The sequence below is a fragment of the Anarhichas minor genome, unplaced genomic scaffold (assembly GCF_050575085.1).
Source record: "Anarhichas minor isolate MPS153535 unplaced genomic scaffold, ASM5057508v1 ptg000028l, whole genome shotgun sequence".
In the NCBI taxonomy this organism is placed as follows: Eukaryota; Metazoa; Chordata; class Actinopteri; order Perciformes; family Anarhichadidae; genus Anarhichas; species Anarhichas minor.
In genome coordinates this window covers 13,333,870-13,351,300 of record NW_027466474.1, presented here as the reverse complement: position 1 = coordinate 13,351,300, position 17,431 = coordinate 13,333,870, and the positions used below count along the sequence as shown (strand labels likewise).

Below are 17,431 nucleotides of genomic sequence, written 5' to 3'. Positions count from 1 at the left end.
GCAATAGACCTATAGCAATATGATACACAGTGTTTTACAGTGATGTGTCATGATACACCTGAAATTAAAATATATGATTAATATGGGGTTTATGTGTCCTATTTGTAACGCTCAGGATGATATACTGCATATCCTTCAATTCGTTGGAAAAAGCGTGTAAGGATCGGAGCCTGGGAACTGCAGGTGAATGAATGAGGGGCTGTTTAAGTGTCTGCATCACTTCTTTGAAGTGCACTTATGCACCAACGGCTCCCATTTGTCTGTAGGACGCGGCGATCAATGTCGTCCTCGACGCATTTTCACAGTGAAACGCTACCTGCGGGACAAATCTGTCAATCAAAGGGGCAGGAGCATATAAATATCATCAGCGAGGAGTCTGGCTACAACTTCAGTTGCCCTCCTCTCTCGCTCTCTCTCTCTCTCTCTCTTGGCTCTCACGTCTGGGATACAAACAGTCCTCCGGTTTGGATTACAGCTGTTATGGGACCTTTGAATCTCCTTCCAACCGTGGTTCTGTCCATGTGCTGTCATGTTCAGTTTGCACTAGCCTGGTATGTCGCTAACTTTTGGATGAATTTATTTGCAACAGTGTGATGCGTGTTTGTCAGTGACCTTGGATTAACGTGGCTGTGCTGTTTTCTTTCTAAAGGACGGTGAATAATTTCCTCATGACTGGACCTAAGGTAAATACATTCTGGGCGTGAAATCTCTTCTGTAAATTCAAATATTTCAAATGACTTTGTTATGAAAATAAATATTGGTTAAATGCAGTAATGACTAACGTTTCTATTTGGTTTTCTTCTCCCAAGGCTTTTCTCACCTATGCCGGTAGTGTGCAAGTGGGCGCACAGGGTGGAATACATGAGTGTAAACACCAGTTCGCGTTGGAGAGGTGGAACTGCCCAGAAAACACGCTCCAGTTGTCCACACACAACGGCCTTCGAAGTGGTAAGATATTAACATCCATATGTCTGTATCATATGCTTGACTTGCAGTGGGGTGGAGTGCTGGATGAGTTTAATTCCAGCAAATGTCGCTATTTTGCACAAAGTCAATCCTCCAACACAGAGAGGGGGTTGTGACCGACTGTGCGCTGTGACCTCAACGGAGGGAACACACACATTAACTTCAGTTACTTGCTGGAACCGCATTTATAAAACACCAAACATGCCCAACAGTACCCTATTCAATTCCTGTACTGCCTTTACGCACGGTTTACGCGCCTTTTACGCACAGTATATGAGCGCAGCCTTTGCGCATATATGGCCCCAATTTGGATGGCAAACTAAAACGTTGTGATTCGCTTTCTTTGTCACTTATTGTAGCCACAAGGGAGACGTCTTTTGTCCATGCCATCAGCGCGGCAGGAGTGATGTACACGCTCACCAAGAACTGCAGTATGGGAGACTTTGACAACTGCGGCTGTGATGACTCCAGAATTAGACAGACAGGTACATTTTATATGATTTGCACACTAATAGGCATGTCTGGTCTATTTTACAGTTAAACTTGTATTACGTGAGACTTTTCGTTCTGAGAACTGAATGTGCATTTTTGAATCACCAGGTGGCCGAGGGTGGATTTGGGGAGGCTGCAGTGATAACGTGGCGTTTGGAGAGAAGATCTCCAAACAGTTTGTGGACGCGCTGGAAGGTGGGCACGACTCGCGCGCAGCGGTCAACCTGCATAACAACGAGGCAGGCAGACTGGTAAGATATGAGTGTACTATTATTAGTAACTGGAGTTTGTTATTGCTTTTGATGGGCTGTGTTCTCAAAAGTAAACAAGTGTATTGGGAGAGGAAAATCGATGTCTTTTGTCAGTGGCTTTTACGCACGGGTTCAAATCCAAGAAGGAGAAAGTCCCGCACGTTTGATCAAAGAATTTTCATTGCTAACACGCTCGCTCTCTTGGCAGGCCATCAAAGCGACCATGAGGAGAGCGTGTAAGTGTCACGGAGTGTCCGGGAGCTGCAGCATCCAAACCTGCTGGATGCAGCTGGCCGACTTCAGAGAGGTGGGCAACTACCTGAAGGTGAAGCACGAACACGCGAAGAAGCTGGAGATGGACAAGAAGCCGGCAAAGGCCGGGAACAGCGCGGACAACCGAGGGGCCATAGCGCACGCCTTTCGGAGCATCGCTCGCACAGAGCTCATTTACCTGGAGGACTCCCCGGATTACTGCGTTAAGAACCGGAGCCGGGGATTTCCGGGCACCGAGGGGCGGGAGTGTCTGAAGGGCAACATGAACATGTCCCTTTGGGAGCGAAAGAGCTGCCGCAGGCTGTGCTACGAATGCGGCATCAGAGTGGTGGAGAAGCGCATCGAGGTAGTCAGCAGCTGCAACTGCAAGTTCCACTGGTGTTGCACAGTGAGGTGCGACAAATGCGCGCGGATTGTTACCAAATATTTCTGTGCGCGTAAAGAAGGTGGGAGAAAACCGCAGAATAAAACAAAGCGCAGGCACCGTGCGCGCGGGCACTGACTGCCATTTGGTGCATAGACTTCATCACTTTCTTTTATTTCTAACAGCCTTGTGGAGATCAATAAGCATTATTCTGTATTATAAGAATACTATTTCCATCACATCACCTGAAGCCTGTTTAATGCACTTGGTCTTATTGATTTGATCCTGTAAATCACGCCATGTTTTTTTGAGGACCAAACTCTTCACGCATGCTCACTCGTTTTGGGGATTTGTTGCGTCTGTCTTCTATGAAGTCTCAAAATTGTCTAATGTTTTATATGTATTTTTATTAATTGAAAGGGTCACCTAATAAATATTTTTCTACAATACGCATGACTCCAACTGATTTGTCAGGGGCAGCATTTTGTTTATTGTTGTCCTGGTTTCATACAGCCTCGGGGAAGAAAATAAGCTGTTGCCTAATGCCATCCTTTGATGTGCACATAGGCGTTTCCTAAACTCGTCAACCAATCAGCTGTCTCGGACTTCGGGGGACAAAGAACAAGAGTTCCATTTGTTCTTCATTCAAATAAAAGAGAAAGTTGCAGCACACAGGGCCAAATAGAGCTCTACTTTGAGGGACAACTGTGAAGGTGACAATGGTGCATGCATTTTTTTGGCTCCTGCCTCTTTTATACAAAACGTGTCCGGGACATGCTTGGTAAGAGACTATATACTGTTTGCCGGTATCTTCTCTATAAGTGTTTGTGTCAACATTGGTCTCATTCTCCTCATATATCTTCCTCTCAGGGTGGCAAGTAACTTTCTCATGACGGGACCCAAGGTAAATAGATTAGATTACCCTGACAAGTTTAGGACAACGTTTCGAAATGTGAATCGGGCGAACAACATGACATTGTCTCTCCTGCAGGCCTATCTCACCTATGCAAGTAGCGTGCAGGGGGGCGCACTGACTGGGATCGAGGAGTGCAAACACCAGTTCGCGTGGGACAGATGGAACTGTCCCGACTCCGCCACTCAGCTCAAAGGACTAAAACGCGGTAGGTTGAGATTGTAAATAACAATTCCTTCATTGAACGCAGGTCCTAAACTGGAGAAGAAAAATGTCATGCGTAATGTGCATGCGTAAAATGTGTCAAGAATAACAAAGGACATCATAGAGATATATTACCATTATAATGTTACGTGCTGCCTATACAGAGGAACATTTGATTTGTTTAACAACAAAAAGGAACAGTTGCTGTATGTTTTATAGTTTTATATTCGCTTGTATAAAACGTGATTGCACTTTTTTTCTCATTAACAGCCACCAGAGAGTCTTCGTTCGTCCACGCCATCAGTTCCGCGGGGGTCATGTACACTCTGACCAGGAACTGCAGTCTGGGAGACCTCGACAACTGCGGCTGCGATGTCTCCAAGAACGGGAAAATTGGTGAGCATTACCCAGATTATAATTGTATGCGTATACGGCATGCTGTGCACATACAATTTATATTATTTCCAAACTTCAGAGCTCCATTTGGTGACCTGATTTAAGTTGTATATTGTTTTTGTACAGGCGGTCGTGGCTGGCTGTGGGGTGGCTGTAGTGACAACGTGGATTTCGGAGAGAGGATTTCCAAACAGTACGTGGATGCGCAGGAGACGGGGCAGGACTCCAGAGCTGCTGTCAACCTGCACAACAACGCGGCTGGGCGGCTGGTAAATTATGTTCACGCCACAAGCATTGATCTCACATTACACCATTTTAAGTTGTTAGGAGTTGTTAACTTTCCCAGGTTTCCAACAGGCTGTGAAGGCAACAATGAAGCGCATCTGCAGATGTCACGGTATGTCGGAGAGCTGCAGTGTCCAAACCTGCTGGACACAGCTGTCCGATTTCAGAGAAATCGGCAACTACCTGAAGATCAAGCACGGCCAGGCCCAGAAGCTGGACATCGACAAAAAGCGCATGCGTGCTGGCAACAGCGCGGACAACCGGGGCGCCGTCGTGGACGCGTTCGGCGGCGTCACGCAGACGGAGCTCATCTACCTGGAGGACTCCCCGGACTACTGCCGGAGGAACACCAGCATAGGGCTGTACGGCACCGAGGGCCGGGAGTGCGTGCAGCACGGGGAGGGGTTAACCGCGTGGGAGAGGCGCAGCTGCCGCCGGTTGTGTCACGAATGCGGCCTGCGGGTGGAGGAGAGGCGCACGGACGTCGTGAGCAGCTGCAACTGCAAGTTCCACTGGTGCTGCACGGTGAACTGCGAGGACTGCTCTCAGGTCATCCTCAAACACGTGTGCGCGAGGAGGGAAGGGGCCGATGGGAACGGCTTTAGACGGAGACTCCGTGGACCCAAGTGAAAAAAATATATATTTATGGATCTATTACCTGTCTACATCACAGTAGAGTCTGTTCAATAATGGCCCACGATGCTAAATGTCTGTTTGCACTTTTCACGTCTCGTTGTATAAATACTTGAGTTTCTATTTATGAAGAATGTGTTTTGTTTAGTTCAAATAAAAGTTATAAAGCCCTCTGAATGTCACGTTTCATTTCAGTCAAGTCTTTACCTTGTAAATCCCGGGGTCAATGGCTTTTTATGACAGGGCGCACAAGCGTCTATTAGAATGAGAATGGAGCGAATACACTTAACAGAGGATTACATGGATAACATGGTGCAGTTCGCACCTAGCCAAGGTGTTGATCCTCCATTGATCCGCTATCACTTTGATGTTTAACGTGTATTGATGCCATTCAAAGAGCAGCAAGGCTTTGAAAGACTAAACAGGGAAGCATTTCCACCGCTACAAGTTGCTATTTGGCCTGATAATCCATGACACCACATCAGCCTATACACTAGTCTTTGCATACCACAGGCAATGCAAGTGTACCACAATGCATCAAGAGGGCAAACAGATTGTAACCAAACTCTACCGTTTCTCAGCAAAGTGGGTCACTCACATTGAAATCCAGACACCGCATTGTAAGTGAGGCAACAGATCTGAATGAGTCAAGATTCCACCATGAAAGCAAGTTAATTTCTAATCTTATAATTTGCAAGTAATTAGGCCCGAGAGAAGCCTGGTCTCCGCCCACCGGCCTCTCTGTGTCTAAGGAGCCTTTCATTTGCCTCCTTCTCTCCTCATACCCCCTGTATCTCCAAAAATCTTCCTCTCAGCTGGACGCGTCATAAATCTGCCACTGCCTCAGCTAAATGAGTGATGGCATGGATATTACCTTCGTGAGGGGGTCCATGCCTGGGGGAGAGGGGGTGGGACAAAGCTGTTCCACTAAACTTAAAGACCATGTTGGACGCAGTAAAGAAGGAGATAAATGAGGAATTACAGCATGGATTATCTTTATCAGTTGACCGACTGGTGTCACTTTAGATGGCAGCATTGAAGTCAATGGAGTCCACACTGCTCGTCGTCTGTGAAACTTCAGTCAAATTATATATATTATTCATTCATATGCACACAGTTTTTTGTAACATGTAGCTACATGTCACTGCCAAATAGAAATCTAAGCAGCTGTGTATACTGAATATACAGCTAACTGACATACTGTATCCACCTACGTCAACCTGTTACATCGGTTATTCAATATTTATTCCACCATTGTACTGCTGTATTGTTTCAGTCAATACAAACGGTCTTACTTATAGACATTGTATGTTGTTTTTCATTATTGTATTGTGTATATAATACATACATATACACACCTAGCGGTCCTTGTTACAGCTGCATTTCTATTTCTGTTCATGTACATTGAGAGAAACAAAAAACAGTCAAATTGCTGGTATGTGTCCTCATATCTGGTCAATGAAGCCGATTCTGACAAACTGAAAATTAGCATTTTAGCTCAGAGTCACTGAAAAAAGAAATCACACGAATAGCTAGAAACACTTAAAAAGCTGAGAAACTACTACACGCTGAGTAAAAAGAAACCTTAATTGTAGAAGGAACAAGTAACACTCTCACAGACCAAAACACTACCTCCCTTGCTCCCCATTTGTCTGTTTGCTTGTGGGGATGTCCTGTATTTCCCATGCTGCCCTGCTGTGCGTTAATGAAGGTTTCGCCCCCCCCCCCCTGCTCCGCCCCTTCCCTCTGCTCTCCACTGAGTGCATCATTGCTTCCATATTGGTCCATATGATGCTGTTGCTTGTGGCTTCGCGTCACAAGCTCGCAGATTAACCCTCTTTTACCTGTTTTGAGAAATACCCACAGTAACTGAATATCATCTCACATTGATTCAACACCTTGCTGTATAATTATACTCCATTTCATGTGTGGCAGTATCATGTCTTTCATTGGAGGGGCATGTTTCCCAATCAGGACAGAGGAGGAACACCGGGGAGGGGGTGGAAGGGTCGATCTCCCACGGAGACCCCCCAGGAGGACTCATGTATTCACCCAGACATGCCCGGGGGTGTAGGGGGGGATCTGAGCGTGATTGATCATCCCTCCTCTCTGCTGCCCTCCTCTCTCACCTGGGTGTGAGATACCAAGAGGCCTGACGCAGGCTGAGACTCCAGACCTGACGCGGCCTTCAACAAAAGCCGTGTTATGAATTAGAATGTATGAGACCACAACATGACCTATATCTCTGAGCAGTAAACATTAACCAATGCATATGAATACAACCATTTAGAAGAGCGTGTCAACTTTAAATCCACAGTAGACGTGAGCTACAGTCTATTTAGAGCTAACCATACTTAAATCTGCATCTCACATTAAGGTCCAGCTGCTCAGTCAACAATCAGACACAAAAGTTAGCGCAAACTAAAATAACCCCCGTATGCAGCTACAAGCATGTGGTGGCGTATGTAGGTGTGTGACAGGAAATCAGCAGGCTCCATGTTTAGAGAAGGAAATACAGATATATCATTTTATATCACAAGTGCTTTAAAACCACAGAAACGTTGCTACTTCAGCCTTTTACGCAACAGACGAGGACACAAATATGCCTATTTAAAAAGGGCAGCGAGGTCATATTTAACTTTCATTTTTACAGGTCGAGTGCATTGAAGACTTCAAGAGCAACAGTTTTGTGAGACCACTGCAAAAAAGCTCATCCTGTTGTCGACTGAACCCTTCATTTTGTGACACTTACAGGAGACGAGCATGAGTTGGAACAATGTTCCCTCTAAAGCGGAGGTGCTGGGATGGAGTCCACAAAGTCTGGCCGACTACATGAGGACGGTGAGTGTCGAAAGAGACGCTTGTTTTCATATCTTCTGTAACAAGTCAAGTATTGTAGTTCCTTTACCTGCCAAGTTAAATCAAAACTTGACATGTGACAAATCTCTTAAAAAAAGGCCGGGGGCTGTACAATACGTATGAAACGAAGTAAACATATGCAAATAAATCGCTTGAGTAATGTAAGCTGCAGTTCAAGGTTTACTCTGTTAGAATAGACTGAGCTACTAGGATATTTCAAGGCAATTGTATAACTCCCGAGACATTAAAGTAAAAGTCTGTGACGTCCTCTCAGCTAAAGCTATCCGGCTGCGACAAACTGGTGATGAAGGACAGCATAAGTGGAGCACAGTTCATGGTAAGTACGTCCTACGTCTCTGCAGGCCTGTGCACGCATTTACTATTCTGAAATACAATTGATTTATCTTTAATATTCAAATCTATGTCATCCAGGAAATGACGACGTGCAACCTTCAAGTGTTCCCCAGCCTCTATGTCCCGTGAGTCCGACTGAAAACATATTTATTTCAATTGACAACGAACAGTATTCTTAACCAAAAACATTGTTTAAAAAAAAAAACGGTTTTGTATCTTCATAGATTAGTTACTAAGATTCAAAGTGAGATCATCAAGGGGGATCGCAGATCAAAAGCACCACAGTACCCAAAACAAGGTAAAGGACACTTGTGTTCGACTAGGCCACCGATATCATAAAGCCATCCTTCCTCAGGCCTGATGATAACATTCATTTTACGGCTTATTTTCCAACAGTACTTGTACAGGAGGAAGAAAACTGGGACTCTGATGAGCTTGTGAGTAAAACACATCTTTAAATGAAGAAAAATAAACGTCAGCGTCAAAGCAAACTAATTAAATTAAGTGACACATAACACAAGGAATAGATCACATGTCTGGGCTGTGTGTGTGTGTGTGTGTGTGTGGCAGGACAGTGAAAATGATAACAACTATGAAGGTCCAGAGGAAGACGACTACATCGATACTTTGACTGAGCCACAGACAGCTGAGCCACAGACAGCTGAGCCACAGACAGCTGAGCAGCAAGACGGTGAGGAGACCTATGAAGAGACCAGCGAGAGCCCTTCCTCTGCAGACACAACGAAGCCTCCTCGACATCCCAGAGTGGATAAACTTCAGGACAGTCACTGCAGAGGTGACAGAAACGTGTAAAAACATATCAGCATATCTCCTGCCTTTCGTTTTATGTGCTTGGTAAGCAGAATTGGCGATCCCATTTCCTGCAGGCCTAAGTTAAAACACGTGTGTGTGTGTGTGTGTGTGTGAGAGAGCAGATCCTGTTCATAAGCCGACCACTGCTGAAAGGACCTCTAAACCTCGACTGCTTTGTCCACCCAGAGTGAACCACATGCCTCAGAGACCTTTCAAAGCACCAGGTGACGGCACATGTACTGACTCCACGACCACCTGAGCTATTGATGATGATGATGAACTAATCCTTCTGTAAAACGTGTTCAAACACCAGCCAGCCAACCCAACCTGCATATCGACAGGAGCAGGAAGCCCGGACAGTCTGGCCCATCCCAGACAGACCTTACAAAATCAAGTACGTGCTGTTTATTACGTTTCGTTTGGGGCGATTGTACCGGTTGAACACCAAAAATGTTGCTATCTCATCACAGTATTGCTGTTCACATTTCTGTTTTGTCCACAAGAGGGCGGCGCTGTCAAGGCTCCTGGCTCATCCAGGTACACTATCCCTAAACCCAGAGTCCCCAAACCCACAGATGTGTCCAACAGGTAGGCCAACCGTAACAGTTTATGAGGCTAGCTCGCCTGTCACTCCAGGTAAAGCGATTATTTGAGTATTTTTTTTTTTTCAATGATGCTCCATTTCCTCTCTCCACTCCCAGAGCAGGTAAAGTCATTCCAGTTCCTCCCGTGTCAACACAGCCTGCTAAGGTTAACAGCTCAACACCGGGACAAAGTAAGGTGAGAAGCAAATGTGGAATCACAGATGAGCCATGACTTCTGTATAAACTGTGCTAGGTAGGGAGCACCAATGATATTAAGGGGGAGCTGTTCTGTGCACACTTTGAGTCATTTCAGAAGGGAAGCAGCAGATGGCGCTGTTGTAAAGAAAAGAACACAATGGTGGGACCCTTACATCTGCTCTGAACTCAAGAGATTTTGTATTTTATTCACTAGACTGGGTTAACTGAGGAATATCTGTTCCATTTCTTTCACAATGACAATAATGTAAAAACACATTTCTGTCACATGAGAAATGAGAAGGAAGATCCGGTTTGTGTAGTCTTTACTACAACTGTGTTGTCATGTTGCATCCAGGGTTTGGATCTCAGCTGGTACGGAGGAAAGGTGACCAGACACCAAGCTGAAGTCGCCCTCAGAGAGGTGAACAAGGTCAGGTCGCCGCCTCTCACAGTCTCGCCCTCCTCTCTCTGGAGCACAGACACACGTATACACACACAAAACATGCAGCTTTACCAGGATGTTATTTGCAATATTGTGTTAAACTGGCTGAATGTGTGTGGATTTGTCCACATATTTTGTGTTTTTAGGACGGGGCATTTGTGGTGAGGGACAGCTCGCACGCCGGGGCCGAGCACCCCTACACCCTGATGCTGCTGAAACAAGGCAGGGTTTACAACATCAAGATCCGCAACCAAGGTGACTCCTACTCCCTCGGCACCGGCTTGAGAAAGACCCAGGTACCCTGGAAACGCTGACGCCATTAAATAACAGTGTTCAAATAAAGAAGGCGAAAGCCGGTCTGTGTTCACTTCAAATAAACTGAAAAGTTCACACATCTTGTGGCTCGCCTCGGGCAGTGGTTGATGCTGACTTGTGCCGCGCTGCGTCATTAGGTCCCTGTCATCTTTTTCCTCTGTGTGTGTGTGTTGTAGAGTTTCCCCGGGGTGAAGGAGATGATTACCTATCACACGGACACCCCACTGTGGCTCATCGACGCCACAGACCAGAGCGCTGAAGAGCAGAGCCACTGCTGTCTGCTGCACCCTGCGGGGCTCTGACCGGCACCGAGCTTAACGTGGGTGTTTGCATCCGACTCTCTATGCTAATTTGTGTGCACCAGTGGCCTGTTCAAGCCTTATAAAAGGTCACAGTTTTTGCAAAAGGTTATTGTTGTGTAATTCCTCTTTTTATTCTAATGTCATTTGTATTTTTAGTGAACAGAATGAGAGAAAATTAATTTATTTTTTTGTATATTTTACTAAACTACGTTCACTCAGCCTTACCTCTGTTCTTCATGCCTCGGTTTCAGGTCCAGCTGGGGGGCTGCTGCTTCAACGCCAACTTGTCAGGGTGGCCAACACAAACGATCAGATCACATTGCCTCAGCTGGGTTCGCACTGCAGGCAGAAAACAAATCCAGAAAACCTGGTTTCACAAGCGCCTCTGGTCCACACATGTCCTAAAGTCACGTTTCAAAATATAGAAGGTTCCACACCAAGGATAGTTCTTAAGTTAAGAGGAGATAACATGAATGTGATACATGCCTCTCTATTTCATCCTGTTATTATAAAGAGGTCCTGGTATTCACTAAGATGTGCTACTCAAACATAAGTACACTGTGTTTCAGATCAATGACAAATGTATATTTATTCCCAAATGTACTTGACGCATGAATTCTAACCAGGCTTTGAAAAAGTTGTGTATTAACTCTGTAAAACAGGATAAATAAAGAGTCAGTGTGCACACGTTTTTGAGGGAGGTGTTGCTGAACAAAATTGTTCTGCTATGAAAACAGATGGAACAATTAAAACAATTTGGGGCACAGAAAATCTAAAATGACACGAACACTTGGTCTTTTGAGAAAATCGTTTTCTTTTTTTTTTACAAATCCGAAAGCTGGCAACAGCTCTCTAAAAACAACAGGTTGACTGACAACTATTTTGACTGTCCTCTGGGATTTGGTTATCCCGTTTCACATCTCGGATAACAGTTACATTACACGCATATTTGCATATCGATCATCAAGGTCTTCTTACTGGCACAATTTGATTGTTACTGACATTTATTGGAGAGGAAACAGTCAAACATACATGCCAGTTGATCCATGCAGTGCGATAAGGAGTCCAGCCCTTTCAGAATCTTTTCCAGATCAATGCAGGCGGTTGATGCAGCTTGCTCTGCCTTCTCCATCTGAAAAGTAAGTGCATAAGAACAAAGCAGACCATGTCAACTGTAATTAGACCACACAACATCTTACAGACTTGAACGTGCAAAATTCGGAATGCTGGTGTAATATCCCAAGTAACGACAACATGAAAGGACATTAAAAAAGAGGAGGTACTGCAGATTGAAATGTGATTTATTGAGCTGTAAAGTGAACGATATGACTGTAGTGTGATGAAAGACATTAATGCGGGTGTTAATATTGACATCATTTATAAAGGTCTGGGTTTTGAAGGTTGAAAATGGCTCAAAACTGTTTTAAATCAGCCCCGAAGGTTAAAGGACAATTCTCACAGATTCCACCATTTGGACATGAGATCATTGGTAAATCCTGAGGGCAGAGTTACACTTTAATACATTCCAAAAGTAGGTGACAGACAAGTAAGTCTATGTCTATATAAAAAAAAAAAACACACACCAGAAGACATTCTCACTTTATGTGTTTTTATTATTGAATTTAACAAGCTAAAGCCATCACAATACTTTATAACCACAGATCTAACACAAACTGAAGGCCTTGGTAACATCAACTAAGTCTGTACATTACTGAATGTAACATCGTTATGAGTCAGAGAGCATCTGAATAGATGTTGAGGCAGGAGGATCAGTTTATATGTCCATCTCTGGCTCCTGGTCTCGGTCTCCGCAGATAATACTGCGGCACGTATGATAGGCTTCTTTCAGCTCTAGCATGGAGGTCCCCAGCTCGGGACTGGTCCGCAGGGCCACCATGTCATAGCCCATCCAAGTCAGCTGCACTACAGGTGGACACACAGGAAGACAACGGTGGTTATTACCAGACATGCACGGGTATGTGACATCTGATTCCCGAATTGCAGCCATATTAAAAGAAGCCCGTCTAACGCGGTGTTACAACGAGACAAAAGTTACACACCTGATATGTTTTCAACGGCTTCTATAATTCTCTCCAAGTCCTTGTTCAGCTCCAACACGTCGTCCACGCTGTCCTGCGATAGCTCGGGGAGCAGCGATGAGTCAGCCATCTTAAATTACAAACCGGCGGTTGGCTTTTTAATCAGCTGTCCCGTCACACAGACACTTCTCCGACAACACTAACGTTAGCTATCTTCAGCTAACGTTAGCTCGTCATGGCGGCTACAGGTAAACGTTAGTTAGCTAGCTCGCGGCGCTGTGGTATTATGTTAGCAACGGTCGAGTTAGCGTGATAGAAATACGATTAAAAATACGATTCTGACGGACTTTCATCAGTCAAGGGGAACAACAGCATCTACAAACAATAGCTGGAATTCAAATAATTAGTTTATGGGGTTAAATGTGTATTATCTAATTTTAAATAGTGCAAAACTTACGGTAGAGCGTCTTTCTTCGGTAAGTTAGTTTGAAATAAAAAGCTCTCGCGCTAACTTCAAAATAAAAAAACGACGCAATGCACGTTCTCATTTTATAACGTGATGATGTAACTTCCTTCGACCACACAAAACCCTTATTACGTACAATTATTGTGTAAACAACTGTCACTGACTGTATAAATATTAATAATTCGGAACATTATAAAAAAAGATAATTTAAGGTAATGTTGCCTGTATAACTTGGAAATATCTGTGGGGCGATTAGCTAACGTATATGAAAGGAAATGCTACGCTGCCTACAGTTGCCATTTGAATTTGCTCATTAATATCAAAATACTATTGTATTTAAATGATACTGTATAAACTACTGTCACTGTAATGCTGTTATTAACCCATTATTCCTACTACTGTGGTAGCCTGAAGCTACTTTTATGACATTCCTTTGATATCGCTACAGCTAAGAGGCCATTACAGTTGCTTTTGTTTTGTTCATCATAATCCTCACTCTTTAAGTGTGGTAAAGCTTTATAGAAAATATGGCTGCAATTTAATATCACAAAATGGTCTCTGTTCTGTGGGAGAAGGTTCATCTTCATAATGACTAAACTGGCCAGGATTAGCAAGCAGAAAAAATTATGATTAAATGTATAATCTATATCTAAATTATTTCATTGTGTGTCAATTTACATCATAATCATCAAAAAAAGACTGAACAGCTTGAGTGGAAAATTATTTAATTGAAAGTGAACAAAAGCCCTGAAGGAAGTGAACCAGCTGACAACAGGAAAAAAACCGAGAGAAAGCAGGAACGGGCTCCTCACCTGAGAAAACAACCAATGAAACGAGGCAGGGGGCGTTTCCAGAGGAACAGATAAAGCAGGTATGGCAGGTGACATCTTGACATAAAGCAAGGGCAAACAGACCAGAAAGGGGGAGGAGAAGAGTAGCTTACAACTTGGAAGTGCCGAGACCATCATTTGGACCAGCTCACATTCAAATACCTGCAAAAGTCTGAACAAGGAGAAGGACATTTCGAGCAGAGCGGTAAGAAGAGATTTTTTTTACGATGTCTGCGTTTGAGGCCCAGGGACAGTCTCCTCCTCGGTGTGGCCCACAGTTCCCCAGCCTCGGCCAGGAGCCCCCTGAGCTCAGCATGTACAGCGACTGCTACTACCCTCCTCCCTCGCTGCCAAGTCCTCAGCGCACCACTCCGACCTCCTACGACCTGAGCGACTACACCACCTCCTCCCCGAACCCTTACCTCTGGTTCAACGGCTCCGGGATCAACACGCCGCCGTACCTGGCTACTGCCGGCCCGCCCGGTAACCCCGGCCCCCCCTTCGTCCCTCAGCACTACGGCATGCAGAGGCCTTACCTGGGTCCCGCCGGAGTCGGGGGTCCGGGAGGGGAGCTGAGCTGGTTCTCTCTCCCCTCGCAAGAAGACCTGATGAAGTTGGTGAGGCCGCCTTACTCCTACTCCGCTCTCATCGCCATGGCCATCCACGGAGCACCAGACCGGAGACTGACATTGAGTCAGATCTATCAGTATGTGGCCGACAACTTCCCTTTCTACAACAAGAGCAAAGCAGGCTGGCAGAACTCCATCAGACACAACCTGTCACTCAACGACTGCTTCAAGAAAGTGCCAAGAGACGAGGACGATCCAGGTAATATTTGTGTTTTATGTGCTGTAGTGTTTCATTGGTGTGTTTGAAGACATTTTCTCATTTTCAAATTTAAATTGAGCCTCACTAACTCTACATTCTCACGCCACAGGCAAGGGCAACTACTGGACGCTTGACCCAAACTGTGAGAAGATGTTTGACAACGGAAACTTCCGCCGCAAAAGGAAGAGGAAGTCCGATTCCCTCTCCGGCGCCGACGGCGGCTCAGGGGCTCCGGAGTCAGGTGACAGCGAGAGGGGAAGCCCCAAACACTCGGCCAGCATGAACATCTCTCCCACGCCTGACAGGATCCCCTCCCCTTCATCGTCAGGCCCCGCACCTTGCCTCAGCAGCTTCCTGTCCGAGATGTCCGGCGTGACGGCCGGAGCAGCCGGCGAGGTGGGAGGCGACGCGCTGAGCAGGCCGCTGCAGATCAACCTGCCTTTAGATGGGCCTCATAGACCCACGCAACCTGGAAGCTATGGCAGCTACTCCCCCAACTCAGGTGGGCCAGAGTGGGCGCCGCAAGGACTGGCTCCCCCCGTGCTCTCCTCTTCACCCACCCACGCCTCCCTAGGCTATGCCAGCCCCATCCTCAGCCAGTACACTGGGTCCAGTGGGCATTTCTACCCTACGCTGGGCTCGACAGGAATCATCTACCATCGCGAGGGCACAGAGGTTTAATGAGACATTAAGAAAGACTCTTGATGGGAAATGTCACCTGTCTGGTCACTTTTGTCAGAGAGAGAGGGATTCGGTTGTGAAAGACAACACACACACACACAAACACACACAGATTGCGCTGACTGAGACAGTTGAGATCACTATAGCGTGTGACAGCTGAGTAAAAAGGGGTTAGACTCCCACAGTAACAGCTGAGTCAGCTACTACGGGTGTCACTCCCTGAAACCGCAGTCAGCCCCGCTATCAGATCCTCAGTCAGCTTTTACTCAATCTAAAGCCGGCACCTATCAGATCTGACTCATTATTAGCAGATCCTGGATCTGATCTGCTGACACCAGGTCATTTCACACTACTATCGGTGATTCTTTGATGGTATCAACCATACAAACAACGCTCATACAGCACATTTAGAGGAGTAGTTAATTACCCCATTGTCTACGTATGGGAATGTGTCGGAATTAACATAAGCTAACAGGTAGATGTTGTTTTTTTTGTAGTACTAAAGCTTAAATAATCTGATGTCTGTTAGTGGTTATTGTGCTTTGTAAATATGTCAATGTGTTGTGTATTGTTATGCATTTATATTGTTGGTTTATTGGTACAACAGTTATTGTATAAAATTGATTCCTAATGAATGGTACATGCTATATGCGTTGTGTTTTTGATATGAATAAAAGGTTTTAGAGTTCCACACTTTTTCTCAATTTCTCAATTTATTTTCATGAAGAATAATTATGACTCAGATTTCTCTCAAACACCTATAGTCTCAGAAACGAAAAGAAGAAAGAAAGTAAGCAAGGCAATAAGCTACCAGCCGACAGAAAACAGTCCTGTCAGAAAACTGATGACCAGCAGAGTAGAACCTGCATGTCGGTGTAACACGATCTTTGTGTGATGGATAGTTAACTGATTCTCCTAAACGTTCCCATGTCCCTGAACACTGAAGTCCCTGTCCGTCACACAATCTGTTCACACACTGCTGAGTGGATGCAAGAACCGTCATTTGGGGAGAGGCGGATCAACCCGGAAATAAAAAGCTGTAAAGATGCTGAAGCGTGAATTAAACACAGTCGCTCAACTAGGGTGAAATTCACCAATATTATTCAGAGTTTTTCAACATCATAGATAGTTGAGACCATGAAAGACAAACCAAGAACGTTCTGTACACGCAGTAGGTTTATATTAAATCAAATTTTAAAACTTTATTGCCAAAGAGAAACAGGTTTGTGCTGTACAAAGAAATTCATCGGTGTCTTTCTTCATTAAACTGCTATTCCTAAAAAGGTAACATGAAGAGAATAAAAACAGTAATATGCAGCAGAAGAAACAATCATAGTGTAAGATAAGAACAGTTACGAAAATAAAGAGACCATAATACCAACGACTGCAATGTACAGTCAGATGTGGAACAGTCGTGTAAATGTGCAATAATTCAGATGGACTATTTTACTGTCTGTTATGTGTCTTGATACAGCATTTGTTATTCATAGAGTAATATAATATTGTTGAATACATTTTATTTTCCAACATCTACGACACATGAGTCCATGATTCCCCTGTCCAATTGTAAATTTGGACTTTAAACTATTTCAATTAGTAATAACCATTTTCTAAATTGAATAAACCAAAGTTGAACGTAACTTTCAACTGCCACAAATCATGATAACAATCATATTACTTCGTTTTATTATTTCCTTTAGTTATCCTGCACAGAGAGTGTGTTATCTATATCAATATAAATCCTTTGATAGGTGTCAGCCTGAGGCCTGTATTTACCCTGAATATGTCATTTACACTAAACACAAAAAGAAAAAAGAAAAAGAACACATCGGAGAACAACCCAGAACAAGTGGAGTTTAACATCCTGGTGCAATTGGCAAAGTGCTTCAGTGGTTGAAGTATGAAGGGTCAACCCTCTCAAAATGTGCATAACTGATTTCAAA

At 44.6% G+C, this 17,431-nt stretch overlaps 4 protein-coding genes across 4 annotated transcripts; 3 read left to right on the top strand and 1 right to left on the bottom strand.

Moving 5' to 3' along the window:
* Positions 1-480: 480 nt before the first annotated feature.
* LOC142962755 (protein Wnt-8a-like) lies at positions 481-2,484 on the top strand. Its single transcript, XM_076103385.1, has 6 exons — positions 481-551; positions 650-683; positions 810-948; positions 1,326-1,451; positions 1,567-1,709; positions 1,918-2,484. The coding sequence occupies exons 1-6, from the start codon at positions 481-483 to the stop codon at positions 2,482-2,484; spliced, it is 1,080 nt and encodes a 359-aa protein (XP_075959500.1).
* A 581-nt stretch (positions 2,485-3,065) lies between these two features.
* LOC142962784 (protein Wnt-8a-like) lies at positions 3,066-4,774 on the top strand. Its single transcript, XM_076103430.1, has 6 exons — positions 3,066-3,127; positions 3,217-3,250; positions 3,338-3,467; positions 3,734-3,859; positions 3,986-4,128; positions 4,217-4,774. The coding sequence occupies exons 1-6, from the start codon at positions 3,066-3,068 to the stop codon at positions 4,772-4,774; spliced, it is 1,053 nt and encodes a 350-aa protein (XP_075959545.1).
* Positions 4,775-12,317: 7,543 nt separating this feature from the next.
* syce3 (synaptonemal complex central element protein 3) lies at positions 12,318-12,813 on the bottom strand. Its single transcript, XM_076103126.1, has 2 exons — positions 12,705-12,813; positions 12,318-12,567 (listed from the first exon to the last, which is right to left on the bottom strand). The coding sequence occupies exons 1-2, from the start codon at positions 12,811-12,813 to the stop codon at positions 12,419-12,421; spliced, it is 258 nt and encodes an 85-aa protein (XP_075959241.1). The 3' UTR covers positions 12,318-12,418.
* A 1,393-nt stretch (positions 12,814-14,206) lies between these two features.
* Positions 14,207-15,488, top strand: foxi3b (forkhead box I3b). Its single transcript, XM_076103953.1, has 2 exons — positions 14,207-14,807; positions 14,917-15,488. Exons 1-2 carry the CDS (start codon positions 14,207-14,209, stop codon positions 15,486-15,488), a joined length of 1,173 nt encoding a protein of 390 aa, XP_075960068.1.
* Positions 15,489-17,431: the final 1,943 nt, after the last annotated feature.